We start from the raw sequence: 23,318 nt of genomic DNA, 5'->3' as shown, positions 1-23,318 counted from the left end.
ACAATCAGACAAATCCAAGCCAAAATATTCTATACAACAACTAGCTTTGGACTCTTCAAAAACATCAATATCATAAGAGAATAAAACAAAACAAAAAGGCTGGGGAGATGCTCCAGATCAAGAGACAGAAAGAGACATGTCATTGACATCTAAATGCAATGCATGGTCCTTGGTTATATTGGTCCTGGATTTGAAACTATGTATTTTTTTAAAGAACAAAGATATTATTGATATAACTGGATAAATTTGCATATGGAATGCATACTGAATAATATAGTGTTGATCCTGTTCCCATAATGTTAACATTTTGGAGGATTGTGATTCATGTCAGAGAATGTCCTTCTTTTGAGGAGATTCATAGGAGGTACAGTATTTAGGTAGAAGGTATCGTGATACCTACTTTCAAGTGGGGGACAGAGAGAAAGGGAGACAAAATATTAACACTGGCAAATCTAGGTGAAGGGCATAGGAATGTCATTGTGCTACTATCACTACTTTTCTGTAAGAGTGAAAATTTTCAAAATAAAATATTGGAGGCAAATCAATAAGTATTTCTTTTTAAAATGTCTACCATGTTTCAGGGCACCTGCATGGCTCAGTCGGTTGAGCAACCAACTCTTGATTTCGGCTCAGGTCATGCTCTTGCAATTTCGTGGGTTTGAGCCCCACATCAGGCTCTGCATGCTGACCATGCACGGAGCCTGCTTGGGATTCTCTCTCTCCCTCCCACCCCCACTCTGCCCCTCCCCCACTTACGGTCTCTCTCAAAACAAACAAACTTAAAAATTTCTGCCATAGTTTCAAACAATTATAAGTTTTTCTCTGCCCCTCGAAGTAGCTAGAGGTACATTCATCCAAAAGTTATTGAGTACCTACTATATGCCAGGCATTGTCTTAGGCACTGGGTAAGCAGTGCTGAAACAAACACAAAGGTCCTTGCTCTCAGGGGCTGGGTGGCTCCGTCAGTTAAGCATCCGACTTCAGCTCAGGTCATGATCTCACGATTCACGGGTTCAAGCCCCGCATCGGGCTCTGTGCTGACAGCTCAGAGCCCGGAGCCTGCTTCAGATTCTGCGTCTCCATCTCTCTCTGCCCCTCCCCTGCCCACGGTCTGTCTCTCTCAAAAATAAATAAAACATTGAAAAAAATTTTTTTAATCTTTGCCTTCATAGAACTGATATTTTAGCGGAAAGAGCGTCTCAACGTGCCATTTCTGCTATTCTCCACACTGGCACCCTCACCATCCGGCCATAGATGGGGGCCAAGACCGCCTAGTGGCCCAGGCTGCCTCCATTCTTCGCTTGTTTAGTAACAGAACACTGATTTCATTGCTGGTGGCGACGCACTCAGATGGAAGGTATTTGCCAGCCTTCCTTGAAGCTGGGATGGCTGAGACCAAAAACCCTCCAGTCAGTGGGTGGGACTTCCAGGAAAGTTTCCTGAAGGGGATAGGCAGCTGGCAGGTGACCTTCATCCCCTTTACTCCTCCCACGTCATTTTTGCTTTGAATATGGCCTGGGCTCCAGTAGCCGCAGGGAGCCAAGCGGTGACGTGGAGAATGGAACCCACGTGCTGAGACGGGCAGAGCAGGAGGCTGGAAGGCGTCGCATCCCTGACGACCCCGTGGAGCAGGAACACTCTTTGTCTCACGTGGGAGAGAAACAACCCTCTGTCCTGCAGGTGGTCTCCGTTCTAACAGTCAAACATAACTCACAACTGACGCGAGAGCACACAGGAACATCAACACACCAGCCACAGGGGACGAGGAAAGCGCGGTGATGGCACTGAGTGCTGTCCTTCAGCACTCAGCGCCCAGGCATTGACTAAGTATTTTGCAGGCATTCACTTACCTAGTCCTCACAACAACCCTATGAAATGGATGAACATTGGCCCATTTTACAGGTGAGGACAGTGGGGCACAGAGCAGTTGAGTCACTGGCCCAAGGTCACACTGTTTAACAAATGGAGCCAGGCTATGAACCAGGCCATCTGGAGCCTGAGCCCATTCTCTTACAGCAAATTTTGCTGCCCTGTAAGCGAGGGGGACTCCCAAGGCAGGGCACTGGACTGACCTGAGTGGCAACCCACCACCCCAGGGCCCCTGTGTGGTCCCCTCCCTCGCTGACCGTGGCTTGGTCACGTGACTGGCTTTGGCCACTGGGGCATTAACGCAGAGGCGGGCTGCGCGCTTGTGTATTGGCAACCGTCTTGCCACCTTGACAGGAAGCCCAGTCTGGACTCCTGGAACATGAAAGACCTGCCCCACCCCCATGAAAGAAAGACCCACACAGAGGAGCGTCTCAGCCGACCCCACCACTGAGCCAGCCCACAAGCTGACTACAGTCTCGTGAGTGAGTACAAGAGAAAAACCGCTCAGCTGACTCTTAGAATCTTGAGAAATAATAAGTCGCTGTTGTTTTCGTTAACTATTTATTTATTTGAGAGAGAGAGAGAGAGAGAGAGAGAGAACATAGGAGGGACAGAGGGGCGGGGGGGACAAAGGATCCGAAGCGGGCTCTGCCCTGACAGCAGAGAGCCCGATTCGGGGCTCGAACTCATGAACCAGGAGATTGTGACCTGAGCCAAAGTAGGCTGCTGAAGCAACTGAGCCCCCCAGGCGCCCCTAAGTCATTGTTGTTTTTATCCACCAAGTTTGGGGATCATTTGTCATGTATCAGTAGATAACCGAAACAGGCAGACAGACATAGGAAGTGACCTGAGGAAATGCATTGAGAAGAGGCAATTCAATTCATCAGCCATTTATTAAAGCCCCATGTCCCATAGGTCCCAGGGGAAGCTAGGAAGAGGGAAGAACGAAATCAGAGGATCAGACAGTCCCTGCCCTCAAGGAGCTGACATTCTCTGGTCCCAGAAGGCTCCTTCACACGAGAGACAGTATAGTTTGGTTACGGGGCTCAGGAGCCTGTGAGTGTGGGTTTGGATCTTGGCGTCACCACTTCCCAGTTATATGAGCTTTGCAAGTTATTTCACCTCACTGGGCATTATCCATTCATCCACAAATACCTGTTATTAAGCCCTGGAAAACGCAAGCTAACCTATAATGATAGAAAGCAGGTCTCTCGATGCCTGGGGAAGGGAGTGTACAGGTGTATACAGATGTCAGGACGCATCAAAACATTTTAAATGTGTGCAGTTCACTGTATGCAAATTATTCCTGGACGTGATGGTTACTTCTATGTGTCAACTTGGCTAGACTATAGTTTCCAGTTATTTGATTAAGCACTAATCTAGGTGTTTCTGTGAAGGCATTTTGTAGATGTGGTTAAAGTCTGTAAGCAGTTGATCTAGGAGATAATCCTCAATAGTCTCAGTGGGCCTCATCCGATAGATGAAAGGCCTTAAGAGCAAAACTAAGTGGGGAGAAAAATTCTCCCACGAGGAAAAAGGAATTCTGCCTGTGGACCGCAGCATCACCTCCTGTATGAGCCAGTTACTTGTAATACATCAATCTCTAGATGATAGATGATAGATAAATAGACAGATAGATAGATATAGAGATATAAAGATATATATCCTATTGATTCTGTTTCTCTGGTAGAACCCTGAATGACACACTTGATAAATGTAAAAAAAAAAAAATCTAAGAAATATATATAAATGAAAAAATAGCTACTAGTCTCTGTTGAAATAAAATTTGAGGGGTGCCTGGGTGGCGCAGTCGGTTAAGCGTCCGACTTCAGCCAGGTCACGATCTCACGGTCCGTGGGTTCGAGCCCCGCGTCAGGCTCTGGGCTGATGGCTCGGAGCCTGGAGCCTGTTTCCGATTCTGTGTCTCCCTCTCTCTCTGCCCCTCCCCCGTTCATGCTCTGTCTCTCTCTGTCCCAAAAATAAATAAACGTTGAAAAAAAAATTAAAAAAAAAAAAAAGAAATAAAATTTGAAATTATGATTAAAAATGCTAGGCATGGTTTTAAATGCTGGGGATTCAACATAAACCAAGAACTTGCACTCTAGTGGAGGAGGAGGGAAAAGAAAATAAACAGACATACAAATAAATATATAATGTCAGGAAGTGAATAGTACAAACTCTTGGTTTATGTCGAGGGAAAAGGGACAGAATGGTGGAAATGTTCATTTAAACAGGATGAAGTGAGGAAGCAAGTCATGCAAACATCTGGGGAGAGAACACTTCAGGTAGCAGGAATTGCAAGTGCAAAGGCCCTGAGGTGGCAAGAGGACGTGTCATTTGTGTCTGCCCAACATGGATAGCTTGCTGGGTCAGTCCTGGTCCAAACAGGAGACAGAGATCACCCAGTAAGCTAAGTAGGGCAAGTTTAAAATAAAGACTTATTAAGATATTAATATATTTAATATTACATATAATTCTCTATCCAGTATAAGGAATTATTAAGCAATGGTAGGAGAGTGACTATGGAGATGGAAAGAGATTTTTTCTAAGTTTATTTCTTTATTTTGAGAGAGAGAGAGAGACAGCACGCCAGCAAGGGAGGAGCAGAAAGAGAGGGAGAGAGAATCCCAACTAGGCTCCGAGCTGTCAGTGCAGAGTCCAATTCCGGGCTTGATCTCACGAATCCTGTGACCACGACCTGAGCTGAAATCAAGAGCCCGACACTTAACTGATTGAGTCATCCAGGCGCCCTGATGGAAACAGAATTCTAAAGGGTACCCTAGGTCTGAGAAGGAGTATTCGAGGAAGGACAAGCTTGAAGAGGGGTTCAGATATCCACACCGGATGGTGGGGAAGTTCTCTGGGTCCCTGGGGCCAGAGGTGGTCAACAGTCATCATGCGGGCAGAAACAGTGCTCTGGGGGCCGGCAAGGCAAGTTTGGTGAGTGGCTGCACAGAGGGACTTGGGGGGGGGTGGCTGTGAAGGTGCCAATGGAGCTGGGAGCTAAAGAGGACACTGTCAGCGGGGTCTGGCATACCTCTGTGTGTAGTGTGGCCAAGGCAGCTCCAAGCCAAATGTATGGGATGAGGATTGGGTCATCAGCTCACTAGACAGCCAGCCCCACATCCCTCATCCCATCCCAACCCACTCCCCATTACATATGTGCTTGGGACCAAGGAGAGGGTGTGAAAGCAGTGACTTGTCAGGGCACAGCCTACGCTGTCCAAGGCTCCCGGACACCCTACCCAAGTGCTACCCGAGTCAAGAGAGAAAGCACATGGAACTGGAACTCGTGGGGTCCTGCAGTCACATGGGCAGGAGAAACCTCGCAGGACCAAACAGTAGCAAGAAAAGAGAAACCTGACAACTAACCCCAGGAAAGAGGGCCCCTTTCTCCGCCAGTGTCCCTGCAGCACCCTCTCCAGGCCAGGCTGAACAACTTCCTGGCTGGCCAAGGAGAAATAACCAAGGCCCAGGTCCATCATCAAAGAGCAGGGGGAAAGAATGCATTTGGAGCCAAGAAGCAATAGACTTAAAACCTACACAAATGCTCTCCCACTTTTGGTAATTTGCCACAGGATGAGGCCCAGCATTCCTCACGTAGAGGCCAAAAAAGTCACCCTCCCAGATTCCCTTTCTCCTAAGAAGTATTTCTGTAGACATGTAACCTGGTCTCCACCCATCAGATGCATCCAGGTAACCTCGGGCTCAAAAGATGAAAGAATGGATGGGAGCATTCTTAGGTACTTGGTGGACCAGGGGTGCCCCTCTACAGGACCTGAAACTGGGTATTGCTGCAAGTGAGGAGCTGGGAGAGCCTAAAGGACACCCATGAGGGTACATGGGTACATGTGAGGGGCAAAGCTGAGCTGGACAGTGACATCCAGTGAAGAGGGATGGGTGCTCGATGAGGAGACCCACAAGGTCAGGTTGAAGAGAGACCTGAGGAGACATACTTGAGTGGCCAAAGTTGTGGACACAGGCAAGGAGCAAGTCAGAGAGAAGGAGCAGAGTCCAATGGGAGTCTTGACTCTCCTGCCTCACCTGGCCCTGTCATCTGGCTCTCTTCCCCAGCCTCTCTAACCTGTCTCCCCTCAATTCTCCCTAACTTCCCTTCATTCTCTCTCACCTGCCCCAACAGCCGGCATCCCCCACTTAACCTTCTCAACTGTTATTGTCTAGTCATCCCTCCCCCCACCTGCTCTGCCTACCTGTCTCCTCCTCAGTCACTCCTCTCAGACCTCCCCCCTTTACCTTTAATCCTCCACTTCTGTCTTGCTAATCTGTCTACCTTCACTTATTCTCCATTTGTCCCTTCAGGGGCTGTTGTTTCCCACCCAGGAACCCTCAGGGTGTTCTGGGCACCCTGGGGCTGGGTTGGGGCTGTGGACCTCAGAGCGGGGAAGGGACTTGGGAGGCAGCAGGATGTGTCAGACTTGCATGGGAGAAATGGGCAAGAGGTGGGAAGGAGGGTATAGAAAAGGCTGTGTAAAAGATGAAGGTCCTCTGGGATTGGGATCTGGGGGTGGAATCTGAGGTTCTGCAGCAAAAGCTGAAAGCCGGGGAGCCAGCCCACCTCCTCTACCCTTAGGTGACCCAAAGTGCCCTTTTCTGCACATTTCCCACCCTCTGCCCCCAAGGAGGGTTCCCCTGATGCTGCAGTGGGGTCCCTGAGAGACATACCAGAGAATCCAAGGGGGCACTGTGTGAGGGATGGGCAGTGGAAGTGGAGCTGAGATCCCACTGAGGGTTCCCTGGTGCAGTTCTGCCCACTCCACCTGCAACCTGTGCCTGGTAACTAGAACCTTCACCCAGACCTACCCAGACCACCCAGCACAAGTTTGGCCATTTTCAGGACCATTGCAAAGCAAGAAAAGCAAATTTCAGAAAAATGTATTCCATATGATTGACTCTACTTTTGTAGAACTAATGACAAGAATATGTGCCACGAACCTGCATTTGATATAAGTATAGAGAAAGCTGAGTTAACAATGATTCTCTTAGGGGGTTCGAGTGGGAAAGGGAGAGGTAGAGAGGGAGTTAAGAATGAAAGGGGAATAATATAAGCTGAATGAAAAAAATAAGCATGGGATCATTTTTTCCTTTTAGTACATTTTAATCAACTTTAACTTCCATTTTTTTTTTTGTTTTAAAACACTAGAAACTTACAAGAAGTTGCAAAAATACTCCGAGAAGTTTCCCATACCCATCGTTACATAACTATAGCACCTTCTCAAAACTAGGAAATTGACACCATTGCAATACGAATGACTAGACTACAGACCTTACTGGGATTTCACCGGCTTTCAAATGCATTCATTTTTTTTTTTTTTGTATGTCTTTGTGCATGATTCAGTGACATTTTATCACATGTATAAACACCATAATCAAAGATACAAAATTGTCTCCTTATCCCAATGAAAGACCTAAGGGCCACCCCTTTACCGTCACACCATCCCTCTGCTGTTACCTTAGACAACTACCAATCTGTTCTCCATCTCCATAATTTTGTCATTGCAAGAATGTTCTATAAATGGAATCATATAGTATGTAACATTTTGAGATTGGTTTTCTTCATTCAGCACAATGTCCTTAAAAGCCATCCAATTGTGTGCCTCACTAGTTCCTTCGTTTTTATTGCTGAGTACTATTCCATTGTATACAATGGAATGGCTCCACCAATAACGGAATATTTAACCGTTCACCTGTTGAAGGACATGTGGATGTTTCTGGTTTGGGATTACTACAAATTATTAATATTAAATAGTTTAGCTAGTACTAGTAGTTTAATGGGCTATTAAAAGTGCCATAAGGGGCACCTGGTTGGCTCAGCTGGAAGAGTCTTCAACTCTTGATCTCAGGGTCATGAATTCAAGCTCCATATTAGGTGTGGAGCCTACTTAAAAAGAGTTCCATGAATATTCATATCAAATTTTTGTGTCAACATGCATTTTTATTCCTCCATGATAAAATGCCCCTGAGTATGATTATAGCATCCTATGATGTAAGTGTATGTTTAACTTTTTAAGAAACTGCCAACTGTTTTCTAGAGTGGCTATACCATTCTGCATTCCTACCAGCAATGTATGAGAGTTCCAGTTTCTTTGAATCCTCACCAGCACTCGCTCTAATCAGTATTATTATAATTAGCCATCCTAATAGGTGTGTTGTGGTATTTCATCATTTAATTTGTTTTTCCCTAATGGTAAGCAATACTGACATCTTTTCTTGTGTTCATGTGCCATCTGAATATTCTCTTTAGTGAAATGTCAATGTCTTCTGCCAATTTTCTAACTGGATTTTCATCTTATTTTTAATTGATGAGTTTTGAGAGTTTTAAAAAATATTCTAGAGACTAGTCCTTGTCAGATATATGATTTGCAAATATCTTCTTCTAGTTGGTTACTTATTTTCTTTTCCTCTTAACAGAGTCTTTCACAGAGTAAGTTTTTAATTTTTATAAAGTCCAATTGATCCTTTTTTGTGTGTGAGAGAGAGAGCACGTGTGCCAGAGCAGGGAAGGGGCAGAGAGAAGGGGGACAGAGGATTTGAAGCAAGCTCTCCTCTCCACTCAGAGTGAAGAGCCTGATACAGGGTTTGAACTCATGAATGTGGGATCATGACCTGAGCCAAAGTCAGATGCTTAATGCACTGAGCCACCAAGGCACCCCTGTCCTTTTTGGTTTTTTTTTAAGGGTTATGCTTTTGGTGTCAAGTCTAAGAATTCTGCCTAACCTACATATAGACCATTTACATTTAGTGTAATTATTAGTATGGTAACACTTAAGTCTGCCATCTTTTTTTCTGTTCTTTTTATTTTTCAATACTTGCTTTCCTTTCTCATTCTTTCCTGTGACTTATCTGAATATTTTTCAGTGTTTCATTTGTTTTATCAATGGTGATTTTGCATATATCTCTTTGTGTCGGCTTTTTTTTTTGTGGTTGCTCTCAGATTTCAATATACATATAAATGTAACTTATCACAGTGTAATACTACTGACATTTTACCACTTCAAATGAAATACAGAAACCTCATTGCTGTTTAGGTCCCTTTACCCTCTCTGCTTTATAATTATATCCATACCTTAAAAATCTTTTAAAATACATTGAGAATAATGTCAGACAAAGTAAAGTGTACTTTGCTTTCAAACACCTAACATTATTTTTAAACTTCTGAAGAGGATAGTCTTTCATATTTACCTACATATTTACTCATTCTATACTCATTTCTTCATTCCTCATGTTCTAAATTACTTTGGTTTTCCTTTGCTTTTTGTTTAAAGAATTTCAGTAATTCTTTTAACACAGGTCTGCTGGTAACAAGTTTTCTTAATTTTCTTCACTTAAAAATGCCTTTATTTCACCTTCTTCCCAAAAGAATATTTTCGAGGCACCTAGGTGGCTCAGTTGGTTAAGCATCCAACTCTTCGTTTCAGCTCAGGTCATGATCTCATAGTTTTGTGAGTCTGAGCCCCATGTAGGGCTCTGCTTAAGATTTTCTCTCTCTGCCCCTCCCCCACTTGTGTATCTTTGTCTCTCTCTCAAAATAAATAAATAAACTTAAAAAAAAGATTTTCACTGGATAAAGAAGTCTGGGATGGTAGTTCTTTTCCTACAGCATTTGAAAAATGTACCACTTTCTCCTGACCTCCATGGATTCTGAAGAGAAATATGCTATCAGTCAAATTATTGTTGCCCCATAAAATGTAATGTGTCATTTCTCTTTGGTTTTTCTTTTCCTTTCTTTCTTTCTTTCTTTCTTTCTCTCTTTCTTTCTTTCCCTTCCTTCCTACTTGTTTCTTTCTTTCTTTCTTCTTTCTTTCTTCTTTCTTTCTTTCTTTCTTTCTTTCTTTCTTTCTTCCCCAGTTTCCAAAAAGGCTTTATTATATACAGAGGGGAGGGGTTCAGTCCTTTGTGAATGCCTCTTTCCTCATGACTACCAAAATATTGCTCAACTCCTCTCTCTCTCTGTCCCCATGGATGTGTGCCTCCATCCTTTTCTTGATGAACTTGAGGATGTGCTTGTCTTTAGAGACCATGAGTAACTCCATGGTTTGTGGCTCCTATGGGGTGAAGCCACACAACTGTCGGATCATGTCAGGTTATGTTGGATCATGTCGGATCATGTCACGAACTTAGTGTGCTGGGTGGGATGCCCGCAGCGGTGGCTGTGCCTCAGCTTGCTTACGGTCTTAATCAGCTTATGTCCCTTGTTGAGGCCTCCGGTCATAACGTATCACAGAGCCGTGGCAGCTGCTCCTCAGTGGCTCCTGAGGAGGAAGGCTGTTTACTTTCAAGATTCTTCGTCCTTAGTTTTCCAAAGTTTGATTATGATGTGCCTAGATATGGCTTTCTTTGCATTTATCACATTTGGGGTTTACTCAGCTTCTTGAATCTATAGGTTTATGTCGTTTACCAAATATGTGATATTTCAGCCATTATTTCTTCAAAATTTTTTTTCAGACCCAAGTTTCTTTCTGCTTTTCTTCTGGAACATCAATGATATGAATGTTAGATATTTTGTTATTGTCCCAAAGTCCCTGAAGCTCCTTTTGTCTCAACAGGTACCTTTTAATTAAGAAAAAAAATCTACTTTTATTTTGTGTAGAATTCAATCTATTTACTCTCTGTTGTTCAGAGAGGATAATTTCTATTGGTCTATTATCAAGATCACTGACTCTTTCCTCTCTCATCTCCATCTTCCATGGAGAAGAATGAGTTTCTTCCACTGAGTTTTATTTCAGTTACTGTATTTTCAGTTCTTAATTTTCTGTCTGGTTCTTTATGTCCTCTATTTCTTTGCTGAGACTCTATATATTTTTTAAAATATTTATTTATTTTGAGAGAGAGAGCAAGTGAGCAAGTGTGAGTGGGGGAGGAGCAGAGAGAGAGAGAGAGAGAGAGAGAGAGAGAGAATCTCAAGCAGGCTCCTTGCTATCAGCACAGAGCCTAACATGGGGTTCAATCTCACTAACCATGAGATCATGACCTGAGCCAAAATCAAGAGTCAGATGCTCAACCAACTAAGCCACCCAGATTCCCCAAGATTCTATATTTTAATTTGTTTCAAGAGGGTTCATGAGTGCTCCTTAAAGCATTTTTACAAGTTATTTTAAAATTCTTATTAGATAATTCCAATATCTGTGTCACCTTGGTGTTGGTATCTATTTTTTGCTTTCCCCATTCTCTTTAAGATTTTCCTGATTCTTGAAATATTGAGTATAATGAGTTATTTTCTCTTGTACCCTGGACGTTTAGGGTATTATGAAACTACAATTCCTTTTTTTTTTTTAAGATTTTATTTTTAAGTAATCTCTATACCCAACATGGGGCTTGAACTCATGACCCCAAGATCAAGAGTCTCATGCTCTGACTGAGCCAGCCAGGTGCCCCTATAATTTCCTTTTTAAAAAGTGTTACTTCCAGGGGCACCTGGGTGGCTCAGTAAGTTAAGCGTCCAACTTCAGCTCAGGTCATGATCTCACAGTTCATGCGTTCGAGCCCCACGTGAGGCTCTGTGCTGACAGCTCATAGTCTGGAGCCTCCTTCGGATTCTGTGTCTCCCTCTCTCTCTGCCCACTCCCAACTTGCACTCTGTTTGTCTCTCTCTAAAGCGAATAAGTAAAACATTAAAACATTTTTTTTAATAAAATAAAATAAAAAACTACTACGGTCTTCCTTCTGGCCGCAAGGTATTTACATTCCTTCCACATGCAAAATCCACTCTTTCTACAACCTCAAATCACTCATCTATTTTGCATCAGGCTCATAGTCAAGGTCCACAATCACATTGTCTAGATCAGATCCAGGTGTTGTGAAGGTCACAATACTGCCAGGATTCTGGAAGTCTGGGGTACTTCTTGAGGGAGGGAAGCTGGTGCAACTATTTGGGAAAGCAATAGATGAGTATTTAGGACCGCGTTGCCTGTTATGGTAGCCACCAGTCACATACATCAATTAAATTTAATTTAAAGAAAAATGAAAAGGCCTGGAAAATTCAGTTCCTCCATTGCACTAGCCAATTTTTTTTTTGACAGAGAGAGAGAGAGAGAGAGAGAGCGAGAGAGAGCACAAGCAGCGCAAGAGGGGCACAAGAAGAGAGAGAGAGAATCTCAAGCAGGCTCCATGCTCAGCATGAAGCCCAACACAGGGCTAGAACTCACAACACTGGGATCACGACCCAAGCCAAAATCAAGAGTTGGAAATTCAACCAACTGAGCCATCCAGGAGCCCCTGCCCTGGCCAGATTTTAAGCACTCAATAGCTGCATGTGGCTAGCGGATATTGCATTGGACAGCACAGACATGGAACACTTCCTCCCTTGAAGAAAGTTCTATCGAACCGTGTTGACTAGACATTATAAGTTCAGGTATACCCTATGCCCCAGAAATCCAACTCCTGACTATATGTCTTAATCTGGAGTCTCCCAAAAGCATGGCTTGAGCCAAAGAGACAGGTGACTTAGTTGGGAGGTATCCCCAGAAAACACAAGTGAGTGGGGAAATTGGGGCTGGGGGAGAAAAAAAGCCAAAGTGACGAAGAATCTGGACTACAGTGAGGCAAGTAAGGCACCCAGGGCACTTGCCTGAATCTGAGAGTGAGTCCCTCCCTAAGTTTGTACCCCAGCTGCCTTGCTTCCCCACCCTAGTGCCAGCTCTGAAAGGGTGACTGCTGTGGGCAACTCAAGCTCCTTCCTAACCAGGGACCCTCCAAGGACATGAAGAGTCATGCAGAACGCACCTCAGAATCGACCCACTGAGGAAAAGGGAAGCAAAAGTATTTACTGACTGCCTCCCAACCCTCGCTGGCGGAAGATTGCCCTGGAAATTAATCCTGGCCCTTCCAGGTGTATTCTGCATGCAGACAGGAGAAAGTCCTCAGATGGGGAAGAAAGACACAGTCATATGAGGTGGGAAGCTGTCAAGGTGTTCGAGAATTGACCACCAGGTCTCCGAGTGAGTGAAAAAACTAACTGAAGGGATATGGTGGGGCGCACCAGCCGGGGTGTTATGGGATATCCTAGAAGACCTCCCACAGAGAGGATCTGTATGAGCCTTATAGTGATAGGGAGCTAGAGACAACCTACGGGTCCATCCCTAGGGGAGCAGATAAGTAAAAGTGTCGTGGGCACGTCACGGAATACAACGTGGCAGTTAGAAACGGAGAACTTGGTGTATACCTCTATATGGAGAGATTTCAGAAACAGTTATGTTTAAAAAAAAGTGGGGGGGGAGAGAAATGGAATGAAATTTATAGCACCATCCCATTTATGCAAATTGGAAATACAGATACACACACAAAATCACAAATTATAAAGATACATCTTTGCAGCCGTATATCAAGTGCATTAAAGTGGGTTCCTGTGAGCGGGTGAGGTGGGAGTGGGGATAGAGTAGGGGAAGGGGGGTAAAACCTTAGAGAGTCTTTCATGGGCCAATTGTGATTCTATGTTATGATCTGAAGAGTATGATTAATAACTTTCTGCACCTAAGGGCCAAGAGAAAAAAAAAAAAAAACAAAGGAATGAAAAATATGAAGTATCTGCACATCAAAGCAATTCCCTACCTGCTACACAATTATTATTACCGCAGGGGGATGAGGATAACAAAGCAACCAGACTCTGCCTGCCTTCTGGAAGCCCTCCTCGCTGCCTTCTCCCCAGGCAGCCTTCTCCCCAGGCAGCCCCTCCAGTCCCCAGCAAGTTCTCTTGCCCCTAGTAAAAGAGGAACTCCCTACCCTTTCATGCTACCTAGAGGGAGAGAAAGGAGAGCTGGCTGGCTGCGAGTCCCAAAGATTCCCATCTTCTTTGGTTGTATGTAGAAGAGAGGGTGAGCTCATGAGGCGCTGTTCAAACCCCAGCTGTGCCTCAGTTTCCTCACCAGTAAAATGAGGATGATCATAAGTGTAACAGCTCATAGGAATGTTCAGAGCATACAATGAGTTCCCAGAACAAGCTTGAATGGGCAAAGCTCCCTCTCTACCGCTCCAGCAGCTTCCCTGCACGTACCCTGCCCAAGCCCCTGCCCTGCTGTGCCGGCTTCCTGTCCCTCTACCTGCCTGGGTCTCAATCGGGGCATTCTCAGAGCTCCAGGAATTCCTATACTAGGCTCGGGAACTCCTTAGGTTCCTCTTTGATATTGAATTTCAGTTTCTGTTTCCATCTTAGCTTAACTCTGGGCGCTCACCTGGCCCCACCCGCACCTGTGAGCTCACCTGGCCCCACAGCTGGCCCCACCCACTCATCCCTTTTAAGCCCTCGCGACTCGCAATTTCCATTTGCCTTTTCACTTTACACACATCAGCATGATTGCTCACTTAGCCGGGCTCAAAAGCAGAGCCATGCAGTCAGGGAAGCAGTCACAATTTGGCCATGGCCACGGCATGGGTCCTGGTGCTGGTGGCTGCAGGGCTGAGCTTGGCCAGCGCGGGCCCCGTCCCCACTTCCAAGCCCACCACAGCCTGGACAGACTGTGACTTTGGCAGGTTCAAATCTCTGTCACCAAGGGAGCTGGAGGCCTTCAAGAAGGCCAGGGATGCGTTGGTGAGTCCCCATTGTTGTGGGCTAACCTCCAGCCTCCTGCTATGGGCTAGCCTCTCACTTTCCAGCCATGGTTAACCACTGTCCTTTCTGCCATGGATTAAACTGCAGCCTTCCTGCGGGACCAGCCTTCATCCTTGCTGCTTCGGGCTAGCCGCCAGCCCTCCTACTGGGGGCTAATCTCTGCTCTTATTCTCTAGGAAAATTCGCTGAAAAGCTGGAGTTGCACCACCCGCCCCTTCCCTAGAAACCGGGACCTGAGACAGCTACAGGTGAGTTGGAAGTGAGGCCACCCTTACTGGCACCTGGCCCCTCTCCCTGACTCCTCAAGGGGCCCCTCACCTCCTTTATCTCACCTGTCCTTCCCTGTCTCTGGTCTCTCCTCACCTGTCCTGTGCTCCCCCAGCCCCCCCCCCCTTCTGCTTCAACTGCTCCCTTGACCCCATCCCTCCCTTGGGTCTCTTTCTATCACCTCTCTGCCTGTCCCCACGTCCCTATCTCCTTCACCCGTCCCCGTCACTTTCACTCTTACCCAATTTCTTCTCATTTCTCTCTTCTTTGCACTCCCATCTCCTCAAGCTTCTGTGACCCCCATGAGGTCACCTTTCACTTGTCCCATTTCACTTTTTCACCCGTATCTTCCCTTATGTGTCTGCCTTCACCTGTGTCCTCTCTTCATCTGCATCCTTCTCCTGCCTCCCTCTCACCTGGCCCGTCCCTGATCCCCAACCTGTGTCACAAACCACCTGCCTTCCCTCTCTGCACTCCCGGACCTGTCCCCACTTAACTAGGCCCTCTTGCCTACGCTTCGTCGCCTATTCTTTCTCACCTCTCCGCAGGTGTGGGAGCGCCCCGTGGCCTTGGAGGCTGAGCTGGCCCTGACGTTGAAGGTCCTGGGCACCATGGCTGACGCGTCCCAGGGGGACATCCTGGACCAGCCCCTTCACACACTGCGCCACATGCACTCCGAGCTCCAGGCCTGTGTGAGTGCTCGGGGTACCGAAGCCGTGTATGTGGGTTCTCCGCTTATGGGACCTCTCCCCTCTGCCGCGGGCCCTGCCTCACGCACCACCCTCCTCTGCCCCCAGGTCTCGGCTCAGCCCACAGCAGGCCCCCAGCCCCAAGGCCGCCTCCACCACTGGCTGCACCGGCTCCAAGAGGCCTCGAGGAAGGTGAGTGACCTGAGACGGGGACGGATGCCCGGGCCCTGTGTAAGGGAGGAGGTTGGACACCCCAGCAAGGGCAACCATGTTCTCCTCTCGCAGGAGTCTCAAGGCTGCCTCGAGGCCTCTGTCCTGTTCAACCTCTTCCGCCTCCTCAAAAAGGACCTGGAATGTGTCGCCAGTGGAGACCTGTGTGTCTGAGGACGCAGACCCACCCCCAGCTCATGTGGGACCCCAGACCTTATTTATGCACGAAGAAGCCCCAACCCTGCCTTAAGTTATTTCCTCTCGCCCCTTATTTATGGAGCCATGGCGTTGACCTAGATCCAAAAGCAATGTTTGTTTTTCTACTTTTATACAATGTGCACAAATAAAGCAAAGGGTGGGACCCTTCTGTGAGAGTGGATCCTTGAGCGCGCGCGTGACTGAGTCTGTGGCTGCACGTGGACGTCTGTGTGGTGCAGGTGAATTGCGTGACTTCTGCGACTGTGTGCGTGTATGGATCTAAGCGAGTATCTGCCTGAACCTGAGTCTGACTGAAGATGTACAACGGTTCATGCCCACGCGTGCGGGGGTGTGTGCATTTAAGCGCATGTTTATATGTCTCTCTGTCTATCCCTGCCTGTGTGAACTGGGCATCCCTCTCTTCCATGGGTACTTAGGACAGTTGGAGGTCCAGCTCAATCAAGATGCTTTATCCTATAATAAGTATCAGAAAGCTAACTCAAATGGGGAAAGCAAAAATGAGTTTATTATCATACATAACAAAAAGTCAGCTGGCAGGGCAGTTCTAGGACTGGTTGATTACTTAATATTCAATAATGTTATTGAGGAACCAAATTCTTTCCGTTTCTTTTTTTAAAGTTTATTTATTTTGAGAGAGAGAATGTGCGCGTGTGCGCGGGGCAGAGAGAGGGAGAGAGAGAATCCCAAGCAGGCTCTGCACTATCAGCACAGAACCCGGTGTGGGGCTCAAACTCATGAACCGTGAGAGCATGACATGAGCCAAAATCGGACGCTTAACCGACTGAGCCACCCAGGTGCCTCTGTTGGCCGATTCTTACTCTGGCTACCTCATGGTCTCAAGACGGCAGCCACAGCTCCAGCTGTCACACACAAACAATATCCTCCAACTCCTAACCAACCGCCTCAAGCTTAATGGAGTAAAACAACACCATTTTATCCTGCTCACAGATTCTGTGGGTCACGAATTTGGACACGGCCCAGTGTGGACAGCTTGCCTCTGCTCCACAATGTCTGGGGCCTTCACTCTTCTCCCACAGTTTTTAAAAGCAAGGAAAGCCTTCCAGAGAAACTCCCTGTTGGATGTGCATGCTTGTCTCCTTGGCTAGAATTCAGTCACATGCCCAAGCCTACAGCAATCCGGTGGCAAGAAAGATACAATTACAAAGATAGTGTTGGGCGGGGGGGGGGGGTCTGGCTGACTCAGTCAGAAGAGCATGTGACTCTTGATCTCAGGGTCATGAATTCGAGCCCCACATTGGGTGTAGAGATTACTAAAACAAAATAAATAAATAAACTTAAAAAAAAAAAAAAGATGGTGTTAGACTAATCAAGATTCACCCCTGATACTAGAAAGAAGGCCTTTCCCTGAAAACATGCCCCATGGAGAGGGGATACCAGAACAAACTTAGAGTTCAGCCAGCAGGAAGAAGGTAGGAGATGGAACCAGGTACCAGCCTATAATGGCACATGGAGGTTCCAAGTCGTGAATCTCTTGCAGGACTAATACTCAGTGGGTCCCCAATGGTGGCACTGCTTCTGTTGTGGAAAATATTGAAAACACTTTCAAACTAGTTGGCAAGTAGCTATTTCCCCAAGATCCCCCTAAACAAACCAGCCCCATCCATTCCATCCCAGGCTGGCCCCTGGAATCCCTAGACCTCTCCACAATTCAGAATTGTGCCCCAAAAGAATTAGGGGCACCTGGGTGGCTCAGTCGGTTAAGCATCCGACTTTGGCTCGGGTCATGATCTCAAGGTTCGTGAGTTCAAGCCCCGCATCAGGCTTCGAGCTGATAGTACAGAGCCTGCTTGAGAGATTTTCTCTCTGTCTCTCCTCCCCTCCCCCACTTGGACATTCATGCATGTGCTCTCTCTCTCAAAATAAATTTAAAAACTTAAAAAAAAAAAAGAATTAGTACCTGCTGCAGAAGGGATGAGGGGGCGGTTCCAGGATCTGCTCCAATGTGTGGCCAACATGCATTTTGATTCCAATAATGCCAGATATTAACTAGTTCCCTGGCCTCTCCAATTTGTGCATGGTATGTGCTGTGACCTTTAAAAAGTGGCCACAAATTCTCTGACATTCCTCCCTTCAAGAGGTGGAGTCAATGCTCCCCCCTCGTTGAACTTGGACTTGCGACTTCTTCAACCAATAAAGTACAGTGGAAGTCAAGACGAGTGACTTCCAACACCGAGTCCACTTAGCACTCTTGGATCATGAGTTCTCAGACTCTCCCCCTTTGGAACCCATTGGAACCCAACTGCCACGACGCAAGAAGCCCCAACCACGTGAAGAGGCCACATGTACATGCTCTGGTTGACAGTCCCAGCTCAGCTCAGCTTTGAAGTCATCCCAGCTCAGGAACCAGACGTGCGAGGGGAGAAGCGTCCAGATGGTTTCAGCTCCCAGCTGGGGCAGAGACAAGCCATCCCTGATCCCCACTGTCCCACGATCAAGCCCCTGACCCACCCAATCTGGGAGCATAACAAAATAGTTTTTGTTTTGTGCCACTAAGTTTGGTTTTTTGTGAAGCAACAGATCGTTGGAACAGTGTGACTGACAGCCACCGGCCCATCACAATCATTGTGAGGTGTGTTACAAGAAATTTCTTACCAAGCGTAACTCACTGAGGTTTCCGACTGGTTGAGTTTTTATCACGTTACAGGGGTTTCAGAATTATCCCCATAATTTCTAACTCTTACTTCTTTGCATGCTCAAGGGTTTTCTCAGGAGACAAAGGGCTTGAGTACAGCCATCTACTAGAAATTATACACAACCCCTTAGCCACTTCTACTGCATTATACAGTGTGTGAGTGACAGTGCTCCAGTTTGAGAGGGGGGCAGCAAGTTGCCCAGCCCATGGCATGAATTTCTTTCCCCTTGCCTGACACCTGCTTCCCAGGACTCCCTTGCAGTTTGGAATGGCCCTCCGACTGAAGGGCTTCTTAAATTATTTAATTTATGTGAAGAATTTAAAACAGTTCTTGGCACAGGTTAAGCCCCATATAAGTGTTTATTGCTTTTACTTTTGTTATTTTAGATTTTTTTTTCTTCCCTGAAACAAAGAAAACTCTTCCATTTGTTCCCTTCCTTCCTGCTTAATTCACTAGTATGAGGACGTGATGTCTGGAGCTGTGGTAGCTATTTTGTGACCAAGAGGCAACAAACCTAGCATATGCAGCTATTCTTCTAAGGAAGGTAGAATGGAAGAGTAGGAAATTGGGTCCTTGGTGATATCAAGGAGCCCTTGCGTCAAATCCCCAAACCTCCTAACTCGAGACTTCTTATTAAATGAGATCACCAAATGTCTTCAGTCGTATTAATTGGGTTTTCTGTCTTCCGCAGCCAAAGATACCCTCACAAATCCATCTCTGTATGCCCACCATAGAACCTAGAGAAGGTAGTCAATTAATATTTAATGCCATGGGGTGACTGGCTGGCTCAGTTGGTAGAGCACGCGACTCTTAATCTCGAGGTCATGAGTTCAAGCCCCATGTTGGCCATAGAGCTTACATAGACATTTGGACCATATAGGAGATACCTAAATTCTGACATATGACCCTCCTCAGTGCTGCAATGGAAATAAAGTTGCAAATCCCTTCTCAGAAATGCCAAGGCCTAACAAAAATTTTTGACCTGGACGTATTTTGGTTTTGCCCTGTTCAGCATCCATTTCTCCTGATAAAACTCCTCAGTTTTCCTTTGGGGAATGGCCCCGTCTTCCGATTCCTTCATTTGCCTGGACACAGGACTCAGGTTTGCTCAATCATCTCCAAAGCACGGTGGCAAGCCTTCCCTTGATCCCCCCCCCCCCCCCCCCCCCCCCCCCGCCATGAGAACCTCTGTATCAGCTGTTCCCTGCGCCCGGGACTTGCTATTACTTTCCTGCCATCACAAAGTCTTCACCTGGCCAGTTCCCATTCATCCCTTACGTTTCACCTAATATCACCTTCTCCTTCAAACACCCTTCTGCATGGGGCACTGGGCACCCTATTGCTTTTATCTGTGTAAAAACGTCCCCATCCTATTTTTCTGGTGACTATTTAGGTTCAGCTGTGTGAAATTGCCAACGCTCTGCCATTTCTAACCTACAAAACTGGCGATTCCATATGGTTCAACCTAATTATTATTTTGGTAACCCCCAGGTCACACAACCCAGACCCACAACCCCCACCTGGCCAGCCAAAACATTACATTTCTGGGGTGTCTGGGTGGCTCAGTCGGTTAAGCATCTGAATCTTGGTTTCAGCTCAGGCCATGATCTCGCTGTTGGTGAGTTCAAGCCCCACATTGGGCTCCATGCTGTTAATGCAGCACTTGCTTGGGATTCTTTCTTTCTCTCTCTCTGGTCCTCCCCTGCTTGTTCTCTCTCTCTCTCTCTCTCTCTCTCAAAATAAATAAATAAACTTTAAAAATTATAGTCCCTTGGATGCTACAGTCAGTGCTGGGGTGGTACGTGACTCTGGTCAGACCAATCAGAGCCCTTCCCTGATTTTTTTTTTTTTTCATTTAGGATTGGAGGAGATTTTCGCCATTTTACCTTTAGGCTATAGGGCTAGAAGCATCCAGTCTGTGTCTGTAAATAAATGGCCATTGCCCCCACCACATGTGGTTGAAGAGGATGAATCTGAGCTGGGAGAAGCAGAGAGGAGAAATGAGTGAGAAAAGCGTCTGGGTGGAATTGAACCTGGGTTCCAGTCTCTAAGGCCAAGTTCCTTGTAGCTCTACCCTTAATCATCTGCTTCCCACATGTATAAGCCAACAATGCCCACTTTTTATGTCTAGTCCAGGGAAGCTGAGCTCCTATCACTGGCTACCCAAAGACTCAGACTAATACACATGTCCTTGAACCTCTGGTCAGGGTCAGCTCCGCTGGGCTCCCACAGTCTCCTGTGCTTCTTACAGCAATATGGCTGCAGTTGCCCCGAGCCCCAGGAGGGCAGGGACTGGGTCTGTCTTAGTTGCCGCTGGGTCTCCAGTGCCCAGCACAGGGCCAGGCACAGAAGGGATAATCATTTCCCTTGGATGATACTATGCCCTCTCTCACCTAGTGTACCTGTTCCTTGGGTTTAAAGCTCTCGACCTTTTTATGTTTATTTATTTATTTTTTGAGAGAAAGAGAGAGAGAGAGAGAGATCCAGGGAGGGGGCAGCAATAGAAGGAGAGAGAAATCCCAAGCAGGCTTCGAGCTGTCAGCACAGAGCCCAAGGTAGGGCTCAAACTCACGAACTGTGAGATCACGACTTGAGCCGAAACCAAGAGCCGGACGCATAACTGACCGAGACACCCAGGTGCCCCTTAAAGCTCTCCATTTTGAAAACCAAGCATGGCATTGACATTGATAAATACATCTCTGCTAAAATGAAGAGGTTACAGGTGAAGGAAGGTGGATGGAGTGTCATCCAAAGGGCCGAACCGGGGATCATGTTGGCCCCAAATGTGTCAACGGGTAGATGGCCAAACTCTGAGATGGCAGTTGCTGATTCAGTTTCTAAGGCACGCACACCCCACCCCAAAGCTGGGGTCTCCACAAAAATCAGACCATAGACTGCCTCTACAGAAATCCCTCCGTTGGCTTCCCGTAGCTCTGAGAATTAAATCTTGACTCTTGACCCCAGCCCACAAGGCTCTTCAGAATCTCTTCCTGCTCACCTCTCCCGCCTCCCCCCCTCCCACTCTCCCACTCACTCCAGCCCAGCCATAGTACCTCCAGCACACGAAGCACCTGCTTCCCTTAAGGGCTTGGCATGTGCCATTCACTTTGCCTAAAATGCTTTTCCCTGGCTCTTCCTACAATGGATTTCTTCAGCTCCGGCACCACACTCCTTGACCCCCGATCTGAAGCAGGCCTCCCCACCCTCCCACCCCCATCAGTCCTTGTCCTCTTCCATTTTCATTCTTTATGCGACATTTATTTACCACCGGACAAGGCGTTTACTGTCACACCCTCCCTCCCCTGGGGCATATAAGCTCCATGGGGCAGGGGTTTCTTGTTTTGTCTTATTTAACTATTTTGTTCACTGTTGTATCCCCTGCACAGAGCCAGGTACACAGTACATGCTCGAGAAAGCTTTATTGGGTGAATCAGAGACAATATAGTCAGCTGGTTAGGTGTGCAGGATTTGGAGGCAGTAAGCTTTCCCATCGTGGCTCTGCCCTTTGGTGGTTGTGTGGTCTTGGGCCAGCTCCCTTAACCTCTCTCAACTTCAGTTTCCTCCTCTAGAGACTCGGATGCACATGCTACACACATCTGTTGCAGAGCATAAATGCAATCGTGCTGAGTAACTCCATTTTGCTGGGCACTGGCTTGCATGCTCTCTGCTTGCATCAGGGAGGGTCTGTGAGCACAGCGCCTGGCATGTGGGAAGCCCTCAGTAGCCAGGAGTCGTGATGACTGCGAGAAGTGTGGCTGGGCCACTGGGTGAGGGAGCCTCATGGCATGTGAGTCGCTGGTGCTTCTGTCCTTGCTGCTTCCCACCCTGTCTGCCCAGCTCCATCCCCCTCCCTCCTGCTTCGTTTCTATTTCCGTCTTTCTCTCCTCCTCTCCAGGCCTCAGGGGGCCCCTGGCTGGCAAGAAGCCTTTTTCCTCCTTCTCCAGGATCCAGGAGTAGTTTTCACTGCAGGCCAAGCCCTTCTCCCCAAGGGCTGGGGCACCCCCATCGGGCCAACTTCCCTTCCCCAGCCATAGCCCTCAGCCTCCCCTGACAAACTCTTCCCCACACACTGTTCTCTGTGTTCCCAGCAAACTCTAGCACCTAGAATCCCTCAAATTCCAGACGGCGACCAATGAGCATTTTCCCTCATCCCCTCCCCCAGGTTGACTTTGGATACCCTCAGCTAACCAAGGTCTTTGGGGCCATTCCCTGGCCTCCAGATGGATGCCAGAGGCAATACAGTGTAGTAGAGAGGAGTCGATACTGAGGTCAAACTGCCAGCCACCCTATTTCCTCGTCTGGGGGCCTTGGGATAGTGCCTTTCATTTCTCCCTGGTTCAGATTCCTGACTGTAAAATGGGATTAAACATATCCACTTCAAAGAGCTAGCGGTCTGACCTCAGAGAGCTGAGCTGTGCTTAGCCCATGTGCAGAATGAACATCCACCAAGCTGCTCAGCAGTAGAGTCAGAAGTCAGGCTGCCTGCCTTTTTCAATCCCAATTTTGCTACCTTCTGTTCTGGCTATGTGACCTTGGGTAAGTTACTTAACTTTTCTGGGCTCAATTTCCTCATCTGCAAAACAGGATAACAGTGCAGGTGTACTAGGGTTGTTCAGAGGATTAAATGTCTTAAGTGCTTGGCACATAGTAAGCACTCACTAAATGTTAGCTGTTATCATTTTTATTATTCCCCACCTCTAAGCCAGAGGACGGGAAACTATCTGCAAGTATCCCTGGTCCCAACTAGCCATCCTTCCTTCAGTCTCACTTGAGTCGGCACGCTGTAATTCAGATCACACACACATATCCCCCCAAACACACGGACACACAGAGGTCAGCAGAGCGGCC

The 23,318-nt window shown here is 47.0% G+C and overlaps 1 protein-coding gene across 2 annotated transcripts; it reads left to right on the top strand.

The window, feature by feature from the left end:
• Positions 1-5,146: 5,146 nt before the first annotated feature.
• On the top strand, positions 5,147-15,816 carry LOC122495166 (interferon lambda-1-like). Of its 2 annotated transcripts, XM_043600946.1 has the most exons (6): positions 5,147-5,174; positions 14,250-14,410; positions 14,608-14,679; positions 15,247-15,390; positions 15,496-15,579; positions 15,673-15,816. In XM_043600946.1, exons 1-6 carry the CDS (start codon positions 5,147-5,149, stop codon positions 15,769-15,771), a joined length of 588 nt encoding a protein of 195 aa, XP_043456881.1. In that variant the 3' UTR covers positions 15,772-15,816. The 2 variants fall into 2 exon arrangements, with proteins under 2 accessions (XP_043456881.1, XP_043456882.1); XM_043600947.1 differs by lacking the exon at positions 5,147-5,174 and having other exon boundaries at positions 14,240-14,410.
• Positions 15,817-23,318: the final 7,502 nt, after the last annotated feature.

This window comes from Prionailurus bengalensis, chromosome E2 (genome assembly GCF_016509475.1).
Source record: "Prionailurus bengalensis isolate Pbe53 chromosome E2, Fcat_Pben_1.1_paternal_pri, whole genome shotgun sequence".
Lineage (NCBI taxonomy): Eukaryota > Metazoa > Chordata > Mammalia > Carnivora > Felidae > Prionailurus > Prionailurus bengalensis.
This window is presented reverse-complemented; position numbering and strand designations above follow the sequence as displayed.

What these genes read in the sequence shown, in the direction of transcription:
- LOC122495166 (XM_043600946.1), top strand. Translation starts at nt 5,147, where the DNA reads ATGGAACTGGAACTCGTGGGGTCCTGCA. An exon ending in GGAACTCGTGGGGTCCTGCA is followed by an intron (nt 5,175 to 14,249) that starts GTCACATGGGCA and finishes CCATGGCCACGG; the next exon opens with CATGGGTCCTGGTGCTGGTG. An exon ending in AGAAGGCCAGGGATGCGTTG is followed by an intron (nt 14,411 to 14,607) that starts GTGAGTCCCCAT and finishes CTTATTCTCTAG; the next exon opens with GAAAATTCGCTGAAAAGCTG.